General features: G+C 41.7%; 1 protein-coding gene across 2 annotated transcripts; it reads left to right on the plus strand.

Moving 5' to 3' along the window:
* Positions 1-392: 392 nt before the first annotated feature.
* On the plus strand, positions 393-14,600 carry LOC130180545 (mitogen-activated protein kinase kinase kinase 7-like). Of its 2 annotated transcripts, none has more exons than XM_056394118.1 (14): positions 393-990; positions 3,100-3,210; positions 5,349-5,414; positions 6,878-6,923; positions 7,216-7,354; positions 7,597-7,721; positions 8,266-8,394; positions 8,602-8,732; positions 9,420-9,504; positions 9,609-9,739; positions 10,599-10,737; positions 11,207-11,262; positions 12,016-12,131; positions 12,443-14,600. In XM_056394118.1, the coding sequence occupies exons 1-14, from the start codon at positions 925-927 to the stop codon at positions 12,612-12,614; spliced, it is 1,512 nt and encodes a 503-aa protein (XP_056250093.1). In that variant the 5' UTR covers positions 393-924; the 3' UTR covers positions 12,615-14,600. The 2 variants fall into 2 exon arrangements, with proteins under 2 accessions (XP_056250093.1, XP_056250094.1); XM_056394119.1 differs by having other exon boundaries at positions 395-965.
* Positions 14,601-21,024: the final 6,424 nt, after the last annotated feature.

Raw genomic sequence — 21,024 nt, forward strand, 5'->3', positions numbered from 1 at the left:
AGGGAGTGATGTATATCGTATTGATATCGCCATATTAGTTAACAGCAACAACAGATTATTATTTGTTACATAATTCAATTCAAACGTTATTTCTGGAAATATATACATCTTTGCTATTCAAAATTTGTTACAATGTAAGACAGATAACGACCGTTAATGTAACGCTAATTAACAGTTAATAGAACACCTGTAAAGCGGAGTGATACATTTAGTTAAAAGTCCCAGTGCTGTTATACTGCCGCAGAATGACTCTCGCCTAATCACTTTGTCGCAACTAACTCTTGTATAAAACTAAAACGAGACTTTCAGCTGTAAAAATGAAGCTGCTACGATTCAACCGAATTTAAATGACGCAGGACACCGAATAATGCCGCTGCTGTATGTTGATACGAAAATGTTAATTTGAGTGTATGTGTGTCAGTACAGTGTATTAGCTATGGAAACGGTGTATCGCCCCTTGTGGAGAGTCTGCAGAAACAAAACAAAGCTGCATTCAAGACCGTCGATCAGTCGGCAGAACCACTGTATGATAAGGTCATTCGCCTCACGGTAAAATGAAGACTAGATTTCCCCGCCGGTCAGATGTTTCAGATGAGACCTGCTAGGTACAGTTCAGACACCGCGCCAGAAACACTCTGTGTCGTCTCCTGGGACCACAGACCGTATATACGGAGGGTGGGACGTTCAAGAGCGCACAGCCCACACTGCGTAATTAGACAACAGTGCTGCCGCTGCCGCTGCCGCTGCTGCTGCCAGTGCTGCTGGTTCCTACTTCCTGAATTCACAGCAACAGATGAAAAACGGTGTTTGGAGCCCACAAACATCGAAGCGGACCGTTCGCCCCGATAACCACAGGCTAAACTTTGGCTTTCAGAACCTGCATCTTCGGCCCTTCGCGTTGAGGAGAGTCGCCGCTCCGCTGCGATGGTGGAGGCTCCAGCTGGCTGTCTGTTTGAAGACATCCAGTACGAGGACATTCAAGTTGAAGCGGTAAACTTACTGACCAACAACAGAGGCTCTAACGTTAGCTCTGTGTTTTCTGGGGGAACATGTTCCTGTGGGAGTTTAAATGCTGCTGCGTTTTCTCTGTTGAGGAGCGACTCTCAGATAGAAGGTATAAGTGAGTGGTTTACTGTCCTGTGACGAGAAACACAGGGAGAGTTTAATACACCGAGGCCTGAACAAACCATTAAACATGACAGCGTTTACTATTGAAAACCCTGAAGGCATTTTAACAAGCAGAACAAGGCCCCAGTTTTTAAAAGGGCAGACTGGTCGTTAAACGTACACTGGTAAAACTCAGTTGTGGGATTGTGATTGTAAACTCTTTTTAAGGGCATAGTAAATATACAGTTTGCATTTTAAACCCCTCTTCTGATAGTGAGGGGGGTATGTACTGTTTACCATGGCCACATTAAACTACTTGGGGGGTCGTGGGCTAAAATGAGTGGGTGGACCCCTGTTAACTCCCAGTTCCCCCTCTCTGTGCACGGTGTCCTGTGCAGGAGAGTTGTGTTTCTCTTCTGTGTCAGTGACACTAAACAAAGTGGATCTGTCCCCTCACGCTGTGCAAAGGTTGAGATATGAACAAAGGCACGTGTGTGATGTGTAGGCTAACTGCACGTCCCGGTTATGAATACCACATGCAGCCCACCTGTGGCCTTTTTGATCTTCTCATGACCTTCTTCAAAGTTAATTGCTCTGTAGACCCGTGTTTCATATTGTGCTCTCAAAATCTGTCTTAAACAGTTTGTTGTGGTTTTCCTAGCCTAGCCTGATAAGTTACATGTTGGATATACCTGAGGCTAAAGACAAGTTGTAAAGAGAAGAGAAGAAAATGCAGAAGTTAATGGAACAACAGCTGCTAGCAAAGACAACAAGGTCAGTAACGCCGCTGGTAGTCATGGTTGATAAGACCCAATCAGGGAGCGACTGTGGGTGTCTACGTAATGTTTCTAAAGGTCTCAGTTCATGTCTGAGTTTTGACACTAAAACAGGGTCAGCAGCACTTCCAAAAGTCCCAATTTTTTGGGACTTGAAAACTCTGGATTAGTGTGGACGGCAGGAGGAAACGTAGGAAAAGAGGTGAGTTTTAAAACGTGGACGTAGCCTGTTTGTTTGTCTGGTTGCATTTACATATAAGTGGTGGAAGTTCCAGTAGCGTTCTGTGGCTAGCTGCAGTTCTCGCTTGGATTACCTACTATGGACCCCAATTATGATACAAGCATAATTAAGGGGAACAGGCTAGCAGCGGGTTGGATTAGCCTGACTGGCTAGCTACTACATTTAAGTTTTAAACCCATTTCTTTTGCTACATGTATGGCTGCTGTCCACACTACTCCGAAGTTTCCAGGCTTCTAATAGGGACATTTTTGGAAACGCTGCTCGGCCCATTGGCTGTTAGTTTGAAAACTGCATTGTAGTCTCGACGGGGGAAAAACATAACTTAACTGTAAATAAAGATGGACGTAGCCTCTATGACATCACCCACAGGTTTCTGAAGAGCGCTTTTGAATCTCACCATCTTGCCAGTACCTGACTCCGCCCCTAACTCCCAGCTAATACAAAAATGGTCAAAGAGGAGGGGCATCTGTTGAGCTCAGAGGTTCATGACAGTTTGTGGCAAGCATACGCTCACCCACCTGTCATTCACAGAGGCCATGCCCTCAATTATACTTAACTTTAAGTGGTGAATACAATCAGATAATGAATTACAAGTGTTACTGACTGTTGTCTTTGCTGACTGTTCTAGGGTTAATATCTGCATTTGAACACTACAGCTGTCTTTGCTGTCGCACATTTATTGGAGGTTCTGTTGCCTCAGTGTGGATTCTGGATCCACGCTAGCATTGGCAATTCTGTCATTGACTTCTACAAGTTGATCAGTAGGTGGATATCGGTTCTGCGTGACACTATGTTTCACTTTGTTTACTGCGTGGTATTTGTTGCTGGGACGTGCAGGTAGCCTACACGTCACATATATCACTTTGTATTTGATCTACTTGGAGACATATGCACTTTGTTTCATCCAGGAGATGATGATTTACAAAACCATAATCACCTCCGTAACGTCCATTATGTTGTCTTGTCTTTCTTCAGGCTGTCGGCAGAGGGACATTTGGAGTTGTCTTCAAGGCCATATGGAAAGGAAAGGATGTAGCAATCAAGACCATTGAGAGTGAAAATGAAAGGAATGCTTTCCTTGTTGAGGTACGGTGATCACCTTCTGTTGTTCTGCTCAGAGTGTTCCTGCAGCTTACTGGGTTTCAGGTGTAGCCATTTAACAGGGACTGTTTATCATTACCAATAGCAAAACAATACTTTATTTGCAGTTGCTGAATTCACGAGGAGCTGGACAAGAAGTTTGTCTTTACAAAATATAGTCAGAATAAACTCATTTTGGGTTTGACTCAGGAACTGATCAAAGATTCAATAAAAGAGATAATGAATCTGAACAAACATTCAGCGACACACCTGGACAAACTACATAATACGCACTTATTTTTAAAGTGAAAAACAGTAAATAACACCTCTTCAGCAAACAGACGTTAAAACTTAAGCTAAGTTTAAATGTTAATGCACTGATAATGTTTATTTCATGAATGTAAAATAAATTGAAAAAAACGAAACAGTGGTTGTGGCACCTGTAAAGGTTTGTGCACCCTTCTTAGTCAGGACTCAGTGTGGCAGATATCACCTTTGTTGATTCAGGACTCTTCAGCCTCTCTTCCTGCAGGTCACTTCAGGTTCTGACAGACACTTATAAGCCGCCCAGCACACAGCATGTTTAACTATCTTAATATTTATATGGGAATCCAACCAAAGATGTTCAGTGTTGTTCAGGTCAGGAGGCTGTGATAGATTCAGCTTGTGTTTCTTGAAGAGGTTCATGGTGGATTTTGAGATTTGCTTCACTGTCCTGTTGTAGAAGCCAGCCTCTTTTCACTTTCCCTTTCCTGACTGATTCAGAATCTGTTGATATTTAATGGAATCCACTAAAGTAACTGTTGTCAAAGCGTTCAAGTTTTTTTTTCTCCACACAAACCTTCAGTGATTGTGGCCGAAGAGCTCAATTGTAACTTCAGCTGTCCACAGAACTTGTTTCCAAAATGACTCTGGCTGATCCAGATGTTGCTTTACAGACTTCACATGTTGACTTTGTGATAAGGTCATAGGTCAGGTTTCCCTCTGATGACAGTTGAACCTTCATGTGGGGGTTTTGCTTTGTCTCTCTGACCAGCAGATGAACAGTTTTATCTGAATGTTTTCTTGGTCTTCCAGATCTGGTTTCGGCCTCAGTTCCTCTTCTGCCAGCTCTTAATGACACTTCAGACAGTGGGAATTTCAAGCTGAGGCGCTTTGATATCTTTTTATAGCCTCTCCTGGATTTAAGGCCTCAGTTTGCTTCATGTTCAGATCCTCAGTCAGTTGCTCAGAGGAGACCGTGGTTGTTCAGTGTTACAACAAGGTTTGAAGAGTCAGAGAAAAGGACGGATCTGAATGACAGTTCCTGACCTGCCTGACGAGTCCTAATGAGTCAGTTAAGTTACTGAAGTTCTGGGAGGAGAAGGATGGCCAGACTTTTGCAGATGCCACAATTATTGTTGAATTGCTTCTATGTTTGAAGCTGATGAATTAAAAAGTAACAGAGCATTCACGGTTTTAACATTTATTTTTAATGTCTTGTTTGCTGCAGGGTTGTATTTTGTTCTTTTCAATTCAAACATCACTGTTTACCCTTCAGACGCTTTGAAACTGTTAAAGACTGTGGTTGTATTATCACGATGAGCAAGTTTATGAGTCAGAAACAATCATCTTTTATATTAGTTTTGAATCAACGTGACCTTGAAGTATTTTCTGGAGCAGACAAAAACATGACTGACAGAGTCATTGTCATCAGCTTGGACAATCAGGCAAAACAGTTGTGATTGGTGACTGGAAGCATCAAAAACAAAAAAGAAAAAAAGAGAGGAGGGTCTAGCCAAAGACGGGGTGGTCCAAGACGCGACCAGGGAGGAATTGTCCTTGGGGAGTGGATGACGTGCTGATCCGCCCTGACAGACAAAGGAAAAGACTCCACCATGATTAAACAGTGAAACACGATATAACAGGCTGTGGCCTGAAAACTGTCGCAGACAAATTCCTGCAACTTTATCATTTCTCAATATTCCCAGGTGGAGGATTTCATGCATATGGCTCATCTCTAGGTCAGGAATGTTGTGATGTGAATCAGCTGACATTGTTGTCTTGAGTTTTTGTCCTGAGTGCCTGAAACCTTTGCACAGACTCAGACAGATTAATGTATGAATTTGTAGTAAAGTGTATTTTGTCTCTGTGTCTGTGCTCAGCTCCGCCAGCTCTCCCGAGTGAATCACCCCAACATCGTGAAGCTTTACGGCTCCTGTGACAATCCAGTAAGTAACCAGAGAGTAACAGCTCAGCATGGTCAGACAGACGAGTGTCTGTTGGGATGTGTGTAAAGGGCAGAAACCTTCCTGAATGAATTCACAAGCTCATTCACCACGATCATGGAGAAGGGTTTTTTTTCAGAGCCTTCCTGAAGTAGAACTGCTGTGGATCAGTTTTATTTATTTAATTATTCCATCAGAGCGTCTGTCCATCCATCATTCTGCCAGGCAGCACCTCATCTGACAGCCGGGTCAGAAGTGAGAGAGGAACTGAACTACATGTTGAGAGAGGAGGTGGTATCTGTTTCTTTGTGCTATAACCACAGCAGTAAGATTCAGTGTATGTCACAGACTGGAAATCAGCCAGTTTAACAGACACATCACTTTTTCATACAGGTACAGAAAGTATTCGGACGCTTTCACTTTCTGCAGACAGATGGACAAATATCAACATGAAAACATGTTTTAGAAATTTTTGCACATTTATTCAAAAATCAAAAAGTGAAATCTCTCATTTCTAGAAGTCTTCAGAGCCGTTTGTAGAAGCGTCTTCAGCAGCAGTCACAGCATCACTCTTCTTGGTCAAGTCTCTACAGGCTCTGAACACCTGGATCTTTGACGTAGTGACGTCATATCCTCCCTCTCACTGAGATAAAGTTGACGTGATGTGAGGACTCAGTGGGTGTGTGACAGCTGTGGGGGTTTATCTGGGTTTTTGTTTGCTGGATATGATGATACTGACTTTAATATCAGCAGAATATACAGTGGGCTCCAACAGTCTGACACCACTGTGGTCTCAGTGTTGGACTCCATCATTTCAGCCCATCATGTTATTTTCAGTCTAAACATGTAGTCAGGTGGTTGGTCAGTGGTGGTGGTGTGTTCAGAGGAAGTTAAAGATCTTTCTCCCACCACACTGAAACCTCACTCACCGCTGCGTCCTATAGGTGAAGGTGGGATGGTCCTCCTTAACAAACAGAAAAGAGCAGCATTGTATGGTGGTTATTTTTAAGGCTCTGTTACAGGAACTGCCAGGTTATGTCTGCTCTCTGGTAACATTTAAACACAGCACTTACAACATGAGGTCACTGGACATTTTAACTTTAGCTGAACCTCTTGTTCATACTGAACTTCAAATGCTTTGCTGCATACAGATGGAATGAGCTCAAGTTACACTCTTTTATTTCACTGGAACATTTTAAAAGACTGTACTTATGTATTTACTATCACACTTGCACATGCTTTTCTTCAATGTGTAATGAATGAATGTGTGTGTCCATTTTAATGCCAATGAATTTATGTGAGTCTGTCTATTTATATAAACTGTGTAAGTTTATTTTTGTACAGAAGTCTGTCTTGAAAAAGAGATCCTTATCTCAATGACACTGCCTGTTTAAGTAAAGGATTTGATAATAATACAGATGAACAGGTTGACTGCTGAGGTGCAGTAACATGGTTTGTGTTCTCAGGTGTGTCTGGTGATGGAGTACGCAGAGTGTGGCTCTTTATACAACCGTAAGTCATTTATTAGTGTCATGATCAACAGCATCAGCTGCTTTTTATTATTAAAGGAATTCTAGTAATTAAACATTAACAGTTCACACACACACAAACACACACACACACACACACACACACACAAAACACATTTTATTGCACATGCACTGAGTGAGTGACATCATCAGTGTGTTTCAGCTCTTGTGTTCATACTATTCCTCAGAACTATTCTGCTCTGTTTGACAAGATTACTACTAAAGAGTGTGTGTGTGTGTGTGTGTGTGTTGTCTCTCTCTGCTGGTCTCTCCAGTCCTGCACAGTGCAGACCCTCAGCCCCACTACACAGCAGCCCACGCCATGAGCTGGTGTCTGCAGTGCGCCCAGGGAGTCGCCTACCTGCACTCCATGAAGCCAAAGGCCTTAATCCACCGAGACCTCAAACCACCAAAGTAAGACTCTGCAGACAGAGGGGACAAGGTTCAGGTTCTGAAAACGACGGAGAAAATAACAACCTTTCTATTAGATATGTGTTTCCTCAACTATTGCTATCCATTCACTCAGGGTGTGTGGCTCTATTCTGAACCGCGTCATCGTGACAGAAATATTCCTATCAGTCTCTTATCATTGATACTCCACCCTTCAGATGAGACCCAGCCTGTGTTCAGTCTCTGATCCCTGTCCACTGTTTCAGTCTGCTGCTCGTGGCTCGGGGCACGGTGCTGAAGATATGTGACTTTGGCACAGCTTGTGATATTCAGACCTACATGACCAACAATAAAGGCAGCGCAGCGTGGATGGCTCCAGAGGTGTTTGAAGGTTAGTCACGAAACATCGCTCTCACTCCTCCCTCTGATTTAACATCACGCCTCTGATTGCCTCCACCCTCCACGGAGTGGATTTCACCCTGCTAAATCTCTCTGCTATGATTCATATTTAGTTTAACATGGTTTTCACACATAAAACATCTTTTATTTGTTTATGTTGTTTGTTAGCTTGTAACTGGCAGTGGCTGACACAGTGTTGGTGGTTGTGCTAATGCTAACTTTCTCTCTCTCTGTACTGACAAGGCTTCAGGTTTATTTAGTCCCGCCCCCCGCCCCCACAAGTTGACAGGATTGGTTCCTTAGGTTTGTGACGTATGAAACCCTGAGTCTGTTTTTATGAGACTGTCTGTATTATTTAAAAACATCATGGATGTTAACAAGGTTAAATACTGGGTTTGCATCAGAGGACATCTTTAGAATAAGACATTTATGACTTCACAGCGTTACTAGCTGTTCTTTACTCTCACATTCGTGTGTCAGGTTGATAACCTGAGTCCTCGGACACACTGAGTCTGATGCTGCTGTGTGTTCCTCAGGCAGTAACTACAGTGAGAAGTGTGACGTGTTCAGCTGGGGCATCATCCTGTGGGAGGTCATCACACGCAAGAAACCCTTCGATGAGATTGGTGGTTCGGCGTTCTGTATCATGTGGGCCGTCCACAGAGGTGAGGACCCCCCACCATGACTATGACATCAACTGTCTGTTAGTAATAAAGGGAGACTCCAACAGTTTGACACATCAGAGTGTGTCTCTGGGCTCGCTGACTGGACTCCAGGTCTAATAACTCCTGAATCCAGTTAGCAGCTAGCTTCATTACGTGTAGACGTTCCAGGTCTCTGACTGACTGACTGCGTGTTTCCTGTTGACGAAGGTACGAGGCCCCCCCTGATCAAAGACCTCCCAGAACCCATAGAGACTCTGATGACCCGCTGCTGGGACAAGGAGCCCAGCCAGAGACCGTCCATGGAGGAGGTGAAGAACACCATGAACCACCTCATGAAGGTACAGTAGCTGTGTGTGTTTGTGTCCAGACTGAGCTAATGGAATATAACATTAACATCACATTCATTAGCCTCAGAGTTTGGTGGGTGTGTTTTTGAATTTTTGTCAGTGTCAAACTTTTGTCCCTGCTAAGTTAGGCTAACCACATCATGTCCTACCAAGACTGGTCTTTACTGCAGGAACAGGCAGACTCAGACATTCCTGCGTTTATTTAAACAGTGTTTCCACCATCATCACTAGTGTAAACACTGTTTAAATACCTTCACAGTGACTGTCTACCACTTCTGTATTTTTACAGATTTAGAGTTTAAACTATCACTACTGACCATGGGGCTTCAGCTGTGGGTCAGAGTTTATCTGTTCACTGGAACATTGTGTAGATATGAAGTGTTGTACTGGAAGCAGACTGATGGTTCAGTTTGTGGTGGGGTGATTGTAATCCTGGTTCAAGATTAACCTGAAAACTAGTCTGACCAGGTTTAGTCTCGAGGGAAAGATCTCCATGGTAACTAAGGTCAAATTTATCTAAACCTCAAATCTGAAACAGAATTTCCTGCCTGAGGGGAAAGAAATAGAAAAGCAGTTTTAGTTTGTTAACACCAATAAAATAATGAGATACCAGGTTTTGTGTATCAAGTGCAGTGAGTGGTTTTTGTGTGTGATGGTTGGTGTGTTTGGGTCTTCCAGTACTTCCCAGGTTCTGATGAACCGCTCAAGCTCCCTCACCAGTCCTCAGCCAACAGGAGTGGCTCTTCATCAGCCACGAGCACCGGTAACTATTGGCTCTGCAGCTTTCATTGTTAATGCATGGTTGTTGTTTTCAACAGATGGGTCAGTGTGTGTGTGTGTGTGTGTGTATGTCTTTGCCGGCTGAAGGGTCGTACGCTGACTACACCATCAACAGTAACAAAAGCGATGACAACACAGAACGCAGGAACTCAGTGGGCAGAGAGGAAACGCTGAAGAGCTTCGAGGCCAAGTTTCCTCTGCAGTTCAAACCATTAAAGGTAAATAGACTGAAGTGTGAGTCTGGTCACACTGTCTGAGTCTGATCACACTGACTGAGTCTGATCACACTGTCTGAGTCTGATCACACTCTGAGTCTGATCACACTGAGTCTGGTCACACTGACTGAGTCTGATCACACTATGTGAGTCTGATCACACTGTCTGATTCTGATCACACTGTCTAAGTCTGATCCACTGATTCTGATCACACTGTGTGAGTCTGATCACACTGAGTCTGATCACACTGAGTCTGATCACACTGAGTCTGATTACACTATGTGAGTCTGATTACACTGTCTGATTCTGATCACACTGTCTGAGTCTGATCAGACTGTCTAAGTCTGATCACACTGACTGAGTCTGATCACACTCTGAGTCTGATCACACTATGTGAGTCTGATCACACTGTCTGTTTCTGATCACACTATGTGAGTCTGATCACACTGTCTGTTTCTGATCACACTGAGTCTGATCACACTGTCCGAGTCTGATCACACTGAGTCTGATCACACTGAGTCTGATCACACTGATTCTGATCACACTGAGTCTGATTACACTGTGTGAGTCTGATTACACTGTCTGATTCTGATCACACTGAGTCTGATCACACTGAGTCTGATCACACTGAGTCTGATCACACTGATTCTGATCACACTGAGTCTGATTACACTGTGTGAGTCTGATTACACTGTCTGATTCTGATCACACTGAGTCTGATCACACTGAGTCTGATCACACTGTCTGAGTTTGATCACACTGAGTCTGATCACACTGTCTGAGTCTGATCACACTGATTCTGATCACATGAGTCTGATCACACTGTCTGCTTCATGATTTAACCTTTCTCTATCCCCCTCAGACAGCCACACTGCGGACTGGTCTGTCCAGGGTGTCAAGCATGGACAGTCAACCAGGACGCTCCCAAAGCCCCACCTACTGCACCAGCCCTGTGACCACCACTGGCCAATCAGAACTGAGGATGACCTTTAGTCCCCCAGGTAGGCAGCGAAATGTACATGCATGGTTTGGACCAGAGCAGGAGGGTGTTTGAGGTTTAAACAGAGCTGCAGGAGTGTGTGAATGACGGGGGAATAGTGTTGTGTACCAGGGGGCCCTGGGGGCCAAAAACTCAGAAGAGTTTTAGTTGAAAACACAGGAGACAGTCTGAAAACGTTTCATTGGATGAAGAACCAAATTCAGGAAAACATCACATGTTGTTGCAGAAGAGATGACAGGATTTAACACTCAACAAGAACCTGAGGATTATGACGTTTATTGGAGATAGGATGTTATCATCCTATTCATCACAGTGTGACCACACACACCAACAACACACACAGTCAGAGCTCTGAATCCTCTTGCACTGTCCACACTAAACCACTGCAGGGCGCTAGACTGCAACCTACCACTGTGTTACACTGACAGTGACGTGTGTGCGTGTGTGTGTGTGTGTGTGTGTGTCCTCAGCCACCAATGGTTTAGACAGCTCCATGGCGTACTTGAAACTGGATCATCAGTTACAGGTGAGTTGAAAATAAATGTTAATCTTGATTGGATGAAAACCTTTAATTGATTTAATTAAACTATACTTGTTGTTATTCATTTTATTATTATTATTACAACTTTTTTTGACTATTATGTGTATCACTGGGTCACTTTATGTGAGTCTAGTCCTCCTCAGTTCATACTGTCCCTGTAGAACAGCTCTGCAGGGAGTACAGTACAACAGTAAAATTAGATATTTATACTTATCACAGTCTGTAATGGATTCATGTTTATGTCAAAGTACACACAGTATGAAAGAATAAAATGTATTGAGTAAAATGTTCATGTTTATTGAATAAGAAATGGGTGAGTATGCTAATTAGGGCAATGTTCAATAATATCGAATATCATGATATGATCCCATAGTATATGGGTGTTGTATATACACATTTGTACACATACATTGAACTTCCTGTGTTTGTCAAGTTGAGCTCTTTTACTTTTCACATTCATAGCTTCAGAATTATCATTGATCACGCTCAGTCAGAAAGGGACAGGGATTGACAGATGATCTATTAATTGATTTGATCTTATTCTGTCAGAAATACTTAGTTTGAACTAATCAGTTTCCTGAGGTTGTGCCCATGTGCAGGTGTTTGAACTCCACATAAATACTGGTTTTGTTTGATACCATTATCTTTTCACAGTATTGCTCTGTGTTGATCTGAAACCTGTGTTAAACCTTGTTATTGATTGGTGTATTGATTACTGATCTGTCCCTATGCTTTCAGCCTCTGGCTCCATGTCCAAACTCCAGAGAGTCCATGGCTGTGTTTGAGCAGCACATCAGGATGGCACAGGAATACCTGAAGGTCCAGTCTGAGATTGCTCACTTTGTCCGGAGGAAGTAAGTCAACTCGAATATTGTGTGTAAATATCTTAAATAGAACTATATACTTTTGTAGGCATGTTGTAACTTAACTGCTTTTAAATCTGTCTGCTGACAGTTGGTAGTCACGGTGACATGTATGTGCGTGGGTGGAGTGAAGGGTTCAAACAGAGGTGTCTGTTTCAACGTGGTTGTCAGGTCCTAACCATGTTAGCAAAACGAAGTAAAAATATTGAAGCGATCCTTTGAGCTGTAACGACTCGCTCCTGTTTGTTTAAAGTGTCCGTATCGTCCTGACAGTAACAGGAGGTCTGTCCCTCTCTGTCCAGACAGGAACTGATGTCTGAGCTGGAGCAGGACCAGAGGGAGCAGCAGACCTCGTCTCGAGTCATCCAGGAGCACAGCAAGCTGCTGGAGGACAACAGCCACCTGTCGGCCTACCACCAGGGCCTGAAGAGCAAACTGAGCCTGATCAAGAGTCAGAACCAGCACCACAGCTAGGACAGGAGGCCGGGCCACAGCAACCAGTCTGTGTCTCCTCTGTTGGTTTTACTCTGTTTTACTGCCTGTTTCTCTGAAGGGAGGGGGGAAACACTCCAGCTCAGCGTATCGTAGGCTAAGTCATCATCCTGAGAAAATAAGACATTTAATTCACAACCAAACTATGTATCAAGACAACATTAGAATTAAATTACTAGTTTGGACTACAAGTGTTAAAGTGCGACTGAAATATAAATGCTCATTTAATTATTTTCTGTGGAATGAAATCTAAGCTACAATGAGGCCGCTGTCACAGCCGTGTTTGACATCTGAGTGGGTTGAGTGTGAGCTGGTATTGAAAGGACCTGTCATGTTGTAAAAGGAAAATGCTTATTCTTGTAATTGTGGCCTTTCTGACCATGCGTCACCTGCACTGTAGAGATTTGTTCAGTCCAACTTCTGGGCAAAAAAACCTTGTGTGCCTCCTAAAGTTTATCAAATAAGCTTCACTTTTATTTCAGACATTTGTCAGTACTTCCCTAGATTAGCTCCTCTAAATAACTGAGGTCAACCAAGCTAGCTTGCGCAGTTTGCCCTGACGTACAGTACGTTGTTTCGTGAAGGTGATGAATACAAAGGTAGCTTGACCCACAGTCAGAAAGGCCACAGTTCTGAGAATAAGAGCGAGGATGGATGGAAGCTAGTTAGCTCTGCTTGCTAACATTATCACCAATCACATCTCGCTAGCGTGAGCTCTCTTTCTTTCATGGATCCAGATGTAGTATTGACAAATGACTGGACTGTGGGATGACCTTTGACCTCAGCGCTCAGAACTTGACTGTGATTTGAGTTACGGATCGACGTACAGAGCGCTGAGGTCACCGAAGGTGGGGGGGCTAACTGGAAACAGCAGTTGACCCCCACCCTGGTTCAAACATATTTCCAGTTTAGGTTGTTGGAAAATAAGCAATAAAACAAACACTTTTTTAGAGCCTGCAGCAATCAAAGTACAGTATGAGCATCGTACGTCAGTGCCAAAAATTCACACTATAAAACACAAGAACAATAACTAGAATATACATTTCTTAGTTTTGGTGATTCAATTTTTAATATTTATGAAACACATTTCCTAAAAAGCAGAATTTCAGTTTGAATTTTAAGTTGTGATATAATGAACTTAAAAAGATTGTAGCTACCATGTCCTCTCTGGGCCTCTGCACATTTGCTGATGGAGTTGGCCATAAAATTATTTAGTCCCATTCATTCCAGTCTTTACCACTGGAGTGGACAGGGTGGGACCGAGGAGACTTAACATGAACTTTTATTCTGAAAGGGACTTGTATTCATATAAAAACAGAACCTTGAGGCGTCATTTATAAGACAGCTTGCCTTTTAGCCAGTGAGTTTCATTTTGTTGTGTTTTCTTTTTTGAATTGTTAAAAAGTAATTTCAGTTGTGATTTGTAAATGACTTTTATATCTTTAGTTTATCCCTTTTTATTGTGTTTTCTGAAAAGAGAAGCAGCAGGGTGGTCTGTACCATTTTAAACCAGTTTTACTGTGAATACATGTTACCAAAGGAGTTCTGCTGCAGAGACACGCTGCCTCAGAGCAAAAGAAAAGCTTTGTTTGAAATGGAAATAACTGTAGAATAATGAACTTGACCGAGTTTTTTTAATGTTTTTTTTTTTTTAATCTGTTTAATTTCTGTTTTCTCGAGTTACTTTTTGCACACAGCCACGTTTCACAGAATTATATTAACATTCTTCTGCACTGCACTTATTTGGGTCAAATGAAATCTTCAGCATGTGTTGTAGTCTCACTTTACTTTGGGATGGGTTGTTGTTTCAATGCGTTTGTTCAAACGTTGCCTTAGGATTGTTCCTGTACAGCTCATTTTCTCAGTTTATTTCATGGATACTTTTAATTGAAGCCTTAGAATTCCTGTGATTTCAAAATGTACAGACTGTAATTATATACTTTTAGAAAGTAAAAAAAACGTGTAGTATTTTCTCTGTTGTTTTAATTTACAAAACTGCTTTTAGTGCAGGTGTCTTACCTGCCAAGAATTGGATAACAGGAGGATAAATTCTGCTGCTCTGGTGAAACAATGGTGTGACAGATTATTTGAGGATTTGCACAAGGTAACACTACTGGTCAACAATACAATGCATGTATTCAGTTTGCTGAGTAACACTTACCCCCTCAAACTATTCCAGTATATCAAAAGTGGTATGCATTTTACGTAAGGGATGGGTATCGTTAAGAATTTAATGGTACTACCACTTTTATTGATACCATTTATCAATCCAGTACTTTAACGCTACTGTTATTGGTACTTTTTTGTCATTTTATAAGAAAAAAATGAAACAAATGAAGAACAGAATTAAAATTGCTTATTTTCTCATCATTGCTTAACAAACCAACAAACAACGTGCCCATAACAATCAGATGGCTATTGGTTACTTTTCATCATAAACCCGTGTTTTTATAATTTAATTTACTGTGTGTGGCTCCAGGCTACAGTATACAGTATACAGAGAACACATGGCACAACGACGGATGGACTACAAGCTTGTCGGTCGAAAACTGTGACCTGTACATTTTTCCATCTGTGTGTAACTGATTTTCACTGGATGTTTCCAGAGATTGGCTCGTGTTTCCGCTCTTACATGCAAAAGACTGAACCCCTCTTTTAAACATTGAGCGCTCTATGCCATTGACACTAAGAGCAGGTTCTGTGTCTCTGTGCTGCGCTGTGCTCCGGCGTATGACACAATGCTGCCCCCGCCCCTCACACAGGAAGGAGAGAGAGAGAGAGAGAGAGAAAGAGAAAGAGGCCTCTCACAGTGAAAATGCGTCATTCATAGATGAATGTCTTAATCAGAAACAGAGTTGGTGAGATAAATTGCACAAGAGAACTTACGTTGCAATAATAAGCAGGAAATCTATTTTCTTAATTTCTCAAGTACCGAGAGCAGAAGCGATAACGCTGGAGCTTATCGATACTCTGGTCTTTAAAAAAAGGCCCCGGGGCCTCTTTAATACTAGGTTCCGGTACCCATCCCTAGTAGCAGGTATGCATTTTTACATAATATTACGCTGGTACGATTTGTAGCTGTAAACTGTGCAAAAAGCTGTTGACACCCATGACTTCAATTGTACTCATACAGTACTCAAGTCCGACAACAGGGGGGCAGTAATGTCTGGTCTTCTGAGTAAGAGAAGAAGAAGTTCGACTAATCATAGCGCTGGGTTCAGACCCCCAAATGTCAAGGGCGGATAACTGACAGATGTCATTCATCTCAACACAGCAACAGAAACAGGTGTTACAGTCGTAATAGTCTGTGGAAGCATTTGGACTAAGCATTAGACTATTATGGTACTCCAAATACTTCCCCAAAGGTTGGCAGCTCTGCCTGTCATTCAGGGTGCAGGCTGGTCCCAACGGATAAATCCAGGACTGAATTTCTTTCCTTGTACAGCTGTGCTTTCTCCACCGTTGTAAAGCCTCACAGATGCTAATGTGAGTTTGCACCCTTACCTGATCATAGCACTCATTTTAAAAAGTTTTAGTCTCATGACCTCATCTTTCAGCTGTTCCTCGGCCATCTTTCCTTCCAGACAGTGCAATTATGTTGTGGAGTATATTCTGCCGTCACACCACCGCTTCTTCGATTGGGCCCTAGAGTCCAGGATCACCACTGCCGCTTGTCAACAGCAGGTTTGGATGGACGTGCCAGTCTTTCTTACCTGGTTCATGCATGTGAGAAACATAGATGATCACACAAAAATATCAGAGTCGAACATTTTCATGCCAAAAGAACAGTGAATACACAGGAAAACAAAATGCATGAAATAATGAAAGAAACCTAAGTCTTAAATGAGTCTTTCTGAAGTGCTGTGATTTCCCAGCATGCAGTTTTTTTTAACACTGTGTTCACAGCACACAGTATCTGGAGAAAAGTAGTGTGGCTGTTGTTGATGTTGCAGTTGCAGGTTGGTCCTATCAAGTAGGAAGCACATGAGCAGTGACAGCGCAGCAGAGCTCAGTGTGTTCTGACAAACAGCTTTGTCTGCAGGACGGTGGCTCAACCTCCCACTCATACACCCAGCCTGTCCACGTCCTGTCTGAGAGCAGTCAGTCCTCATGCTCCTGCAGCTTCTGAAAACCAGGTTTCCCTCTGCACACAGAGATGATCAAAGATGCTTCATGACCAAGGGAGAGAGAGAGAGAGAGAGAGAGACAGGCCGGACTCGAACCTAGGCCACTGCAGCAAGGACTAAGCCAAAATGTCCTGTGAACCACCGGACGCCTCGAGACAGACTATCTTTCTTATTCAGTCTTTCACTCAGAGCACAGAACTCCGTCTGCGATCCACAATAGTTTATATTTATTTACCTCAGCTCCAGAACGTAACAGACTTTTATTAGAGGCAGGTCTTTCTGTCTAACTATCAAAGAGTTGGTCATATCGGTTAGTACGAAGCCTCGTTACCGAAGACTTCTCTCTCTCCTGCTCTCTGCTCGGTGTGTCTTTTGTTTAATTATTCCTCTGCCTCCTTTAGTAATAATGATACATGGAATCAAAGTAGTTTATTTGGTGTAATCGAGGCGAGGCTCAGTGTATTGGAAGTGTTCCTCCTCTTCCTTGCAGTTCCCGAGCAGCTGGAAAACCAGAGCGCCTTGCTGGACTGCTGCTCAGCACTCCACTGACCACTGCTGGAAATATCATCAGACAGTCAGTTAGTAAGTCAGTCAGCCAGTCAAGGACATTCGCATTCATAAGGCTGGCCCTGCTCTTGTGGTCCAGCCAAAAGTACTGAGATCTGTGGAAAGAGGAAAGACTGAAGAAAAGACATCAGAGACAAACACAGGACATGTTGCTCTTTTTCTACCTGATGTGCGTCATGAAATACCACCACCTAACCGACAGATTCAGTCACGGTAACTTATCATTTTCTCATCAACAATCTCACAGTCACACAAAAGAGAAAGGCACGTCCTCGCCTTCGTCCATTGTTTACTTGTAGCCCTGTTTCACACTGAATCAGCAAACCCTCAGCAAAGCACTATTAATTATTGAAATAAATTTGCATGATGTACAGTGCATACATTTGTATATACATGTGATTTATCTGAAATACTCTAATCTTTGTAAGCACTTAAACAATCTCTAAAAATGCAGCACTTAGACAGTAAGATGTTTTTAAATATTTATTTCAGTTACCTGCAAACCTGTCATCCATTTATTCACAGAAATATATATATTATACTTTTTCTAATTTCATGCTTAGTTTAATTTACATCTTTAATTGGCCCATTGAAGAAGCTGAGGACGAGTTGAGAGTAAGACTTTGATTTGTGGGTAAAAGGGTTTATTATCAGCAGGAGGATACTGATGTCATTTCTGCTTTAAGGAGAGGACTGGATTCACTTGAATGCGACGCTGCAGTTTCCATAGCGATGCATGGTTTTTATAAATCCCAGTACTCCCTTCAACAATAATTTGACATGCTCTGGCGACACACGCACACACACACACACACACACACACACACACACACACACACACACACACACACACACACACACATAGAGAAAACTCCTGGATGACAGGTCGGGCGGAATTTGAACCCACCTCTCTCTCTGATGATCAGACTTCAGCAGCTTCACCTGAGGAAGGTGTGTGAATGTGAATTCACGGGGTTTGTCACCTCCTGCTATAGTTAGACCTTATTATTGAGTTAGACAAGTCCCCCCAACACTATTCTAATGTGAGTTATAGAGATACACAGCAATAAAAAACGTACTTTTTTTTAAAGACAGGAGCTGTTTCTATAGGAACAAACCCTTCACTTTATTTTGTTATAAATTTAATTTTGAATGGATCAAATATCCATTTTTACCATCAGTCTAGATTCAGTAACACGTGAAACATGTTTGTAGAAATCATTCATTACTACAGTGTTCAGACTTCAGACTCAGGTTCATCCTCTTTGCTTTTATTATCACTGGGATGAGTCTAGAACTTGACTGGAGTCCACCTGTGGTGAACCGAATTGACACACCTGTGTACATAAGATCCCACAATTCACTGCAGCCCCATACACAAATGTAATATACATATATAAATAATAATAGATATATATGTATGTAAAATTAAAACATATATGTAAAATTGTATATAAATTCTATTAGAAATTGGAACTATTTTCATATATTAAAATATACAGTATGTCTTGCCAATACAAATATGTGTGTTATATATCTCATAGACATGTTACATAAAAAATATATCCATCTCAAAGTCTGTCAATACATGACAGTATATATATGATATTGATATTATATACAGAAGGGTCCACAAGTCTGAGATTAATAAGAAATTAATAATATACAACATTTTCTATATGTATGTTGTTTTAATTAACTTGCATATATAAATTAAATATATATTGTTAACATATATTCTCATAACATGTAATACCACATAAAAGATATTCATATATTTTAAATATAGCTTACAGTATGTACATATACAAATTTTACTTTGGGTATTGCAACTTATATCAACTTATGTCTTTATATATCCAGAATCTGGATATATAAAGACATAAAGAGTCCAGAGGATGTATATATGTGATAATAATATATCACCTTACATGTGTGCATGGCAACATCACCCTTGATGCAGGGACATATATATCATAGCCTATATTGCATTTCTGTGCGGGATGTTAGGACAGAAACCAAACCATGAGTTCAAGTGTAGACTGATGGGGAAAAAATGTTAGTTTTATCAAATTAAAATGAAACCTGGTGTTGGGGAAGATTGCTGCATATGGAGGAGAAGTTGTATATAAAAGTCTTCTGTGTTTCCAGAGACACAAACTGTGGTGATGTCTTTTGATTCAGCATCGGTTCACCCTGAGTTTGAAATGAAAAAAAAACTTGGGGTATGGAGTAAAACAGATGAGAGTTTGCCAGACTCTGCAGCACACCACTTAAAGCTTAAGGCTAGCGGCTCCAGGCTACATTAGCTGCTATGAGCATAACACACCCGAATCGCCACCCAAACTGTAGGAAGTCAAGTTGTATTGTAGGTAATGTCTCGTCTTTCTGCTGCATTGATTTAAAGCTCCCTATTTTCCTCTTCTTCTGTGTTTTATTTGAAGTGTTGATCCATAAGAAGATATATTTGTGGTTTTAAGAACCAAAAACCATCTCAGTGTAGTTTTACATCTCCTCTCTCAGGCTTCTCTCTGCAGCTCTAGCAACAACAGGTTGGTGACAGTATTAATATAGAACCTAGACCTGCTTTATAATCACATGGACATCTACATTTATACTATATGGACCTTTAAAAAGATATTTGTATGTTTTGGTCTCCCCCTATCTTAGCATTAATTCATCAAAATACTTGGTTCTCCATCATACAGCCAATCAAATCACTTTAATTTAATCCATATTTGTATGAAGCAGTAACATACAGTACTAACAGCCTCCTACATAACAACAGTGCATATTGTTGTGCTGGAATAGGTGACCGGTCAACATGCTGCTAAGTGACAAACTGAGGTGTGTATGTTCCCTCAGCAGGTCACTACCAACCAGCTTGTCTTTTCTTTTTCATTCCAGCGCTATCAGACAATCCACGGATCCGTCCCTGAGAACATCACGTCCCCCCCTGCTTAGCTGATCGTAGCTGCCAGAGGAGCTGTACAAATCAGTACTAGCTATTTATAACATCTTGACATTGAGAATGTGGGCTGATCTGAATCCAGCCGCTCAGAACGAGGCCCAAGAGGTGGCTGGCTGTGGCAAAACTGATAAAATGAGACAGCTCTGCCAGTTCCCGCAGGATTATACTCTGTATTAGAAACTGTACTGTATCTACTGTCCTGCTCATAACGCCCTCAGTACACTGCAAACACACTGTCACATACATGAGATTTGATTTATTCAAGCAGGAATTACATCTGACTGGATTCTATTCATTCTATTTCTTTGTGTTGTAGTCAGATTATAATGTGATGTAAGTGTTTTGTGTGCTCAGTAGCTCCCAGATGATGGAGGCCTGTTTTCTTAGTGCTATCAATTAGTTTGCGTTGATTATTAATTATGTATTTTATTATTAAATTAATAATAATTAATAGATTACTTTATCACCAGCAGGTTTTCTCAATGATGATATTCACACATCCACGATGTCAGTCCCTGCTGACCGCTGATGAAGGTCTAGAGAGAAAGAAACGTGAGGGTGATCAATAAATTGTGATGCTGAGCGAGAGCAGTGTGTGGGATATTCTTCTTTTCAAGATCAAATCCATTTTAACCGAAAGAAAATTATAATACACATTACAGGACAAATTTTTTGCTTTCGCTTTATTTACATTTTTAGCTCGGCCTCTTCAGAACATCACCAGCAT

This window comes from Seriola aureovittata, chromosome 13, assembly GCF_021018895.1.
Source record: "Seriola aureovittata isolate HTS-2021-v1 ecotype China chromosome 13, ASM2101889v1, whole genome shotgun sequence".
NCBI classification, from domain to species: Eukaryota; Metazoa; Chordata; class Actinopteri; order Carangiformes; family Carangidae; genus Seriola; species Seriola aureovittata.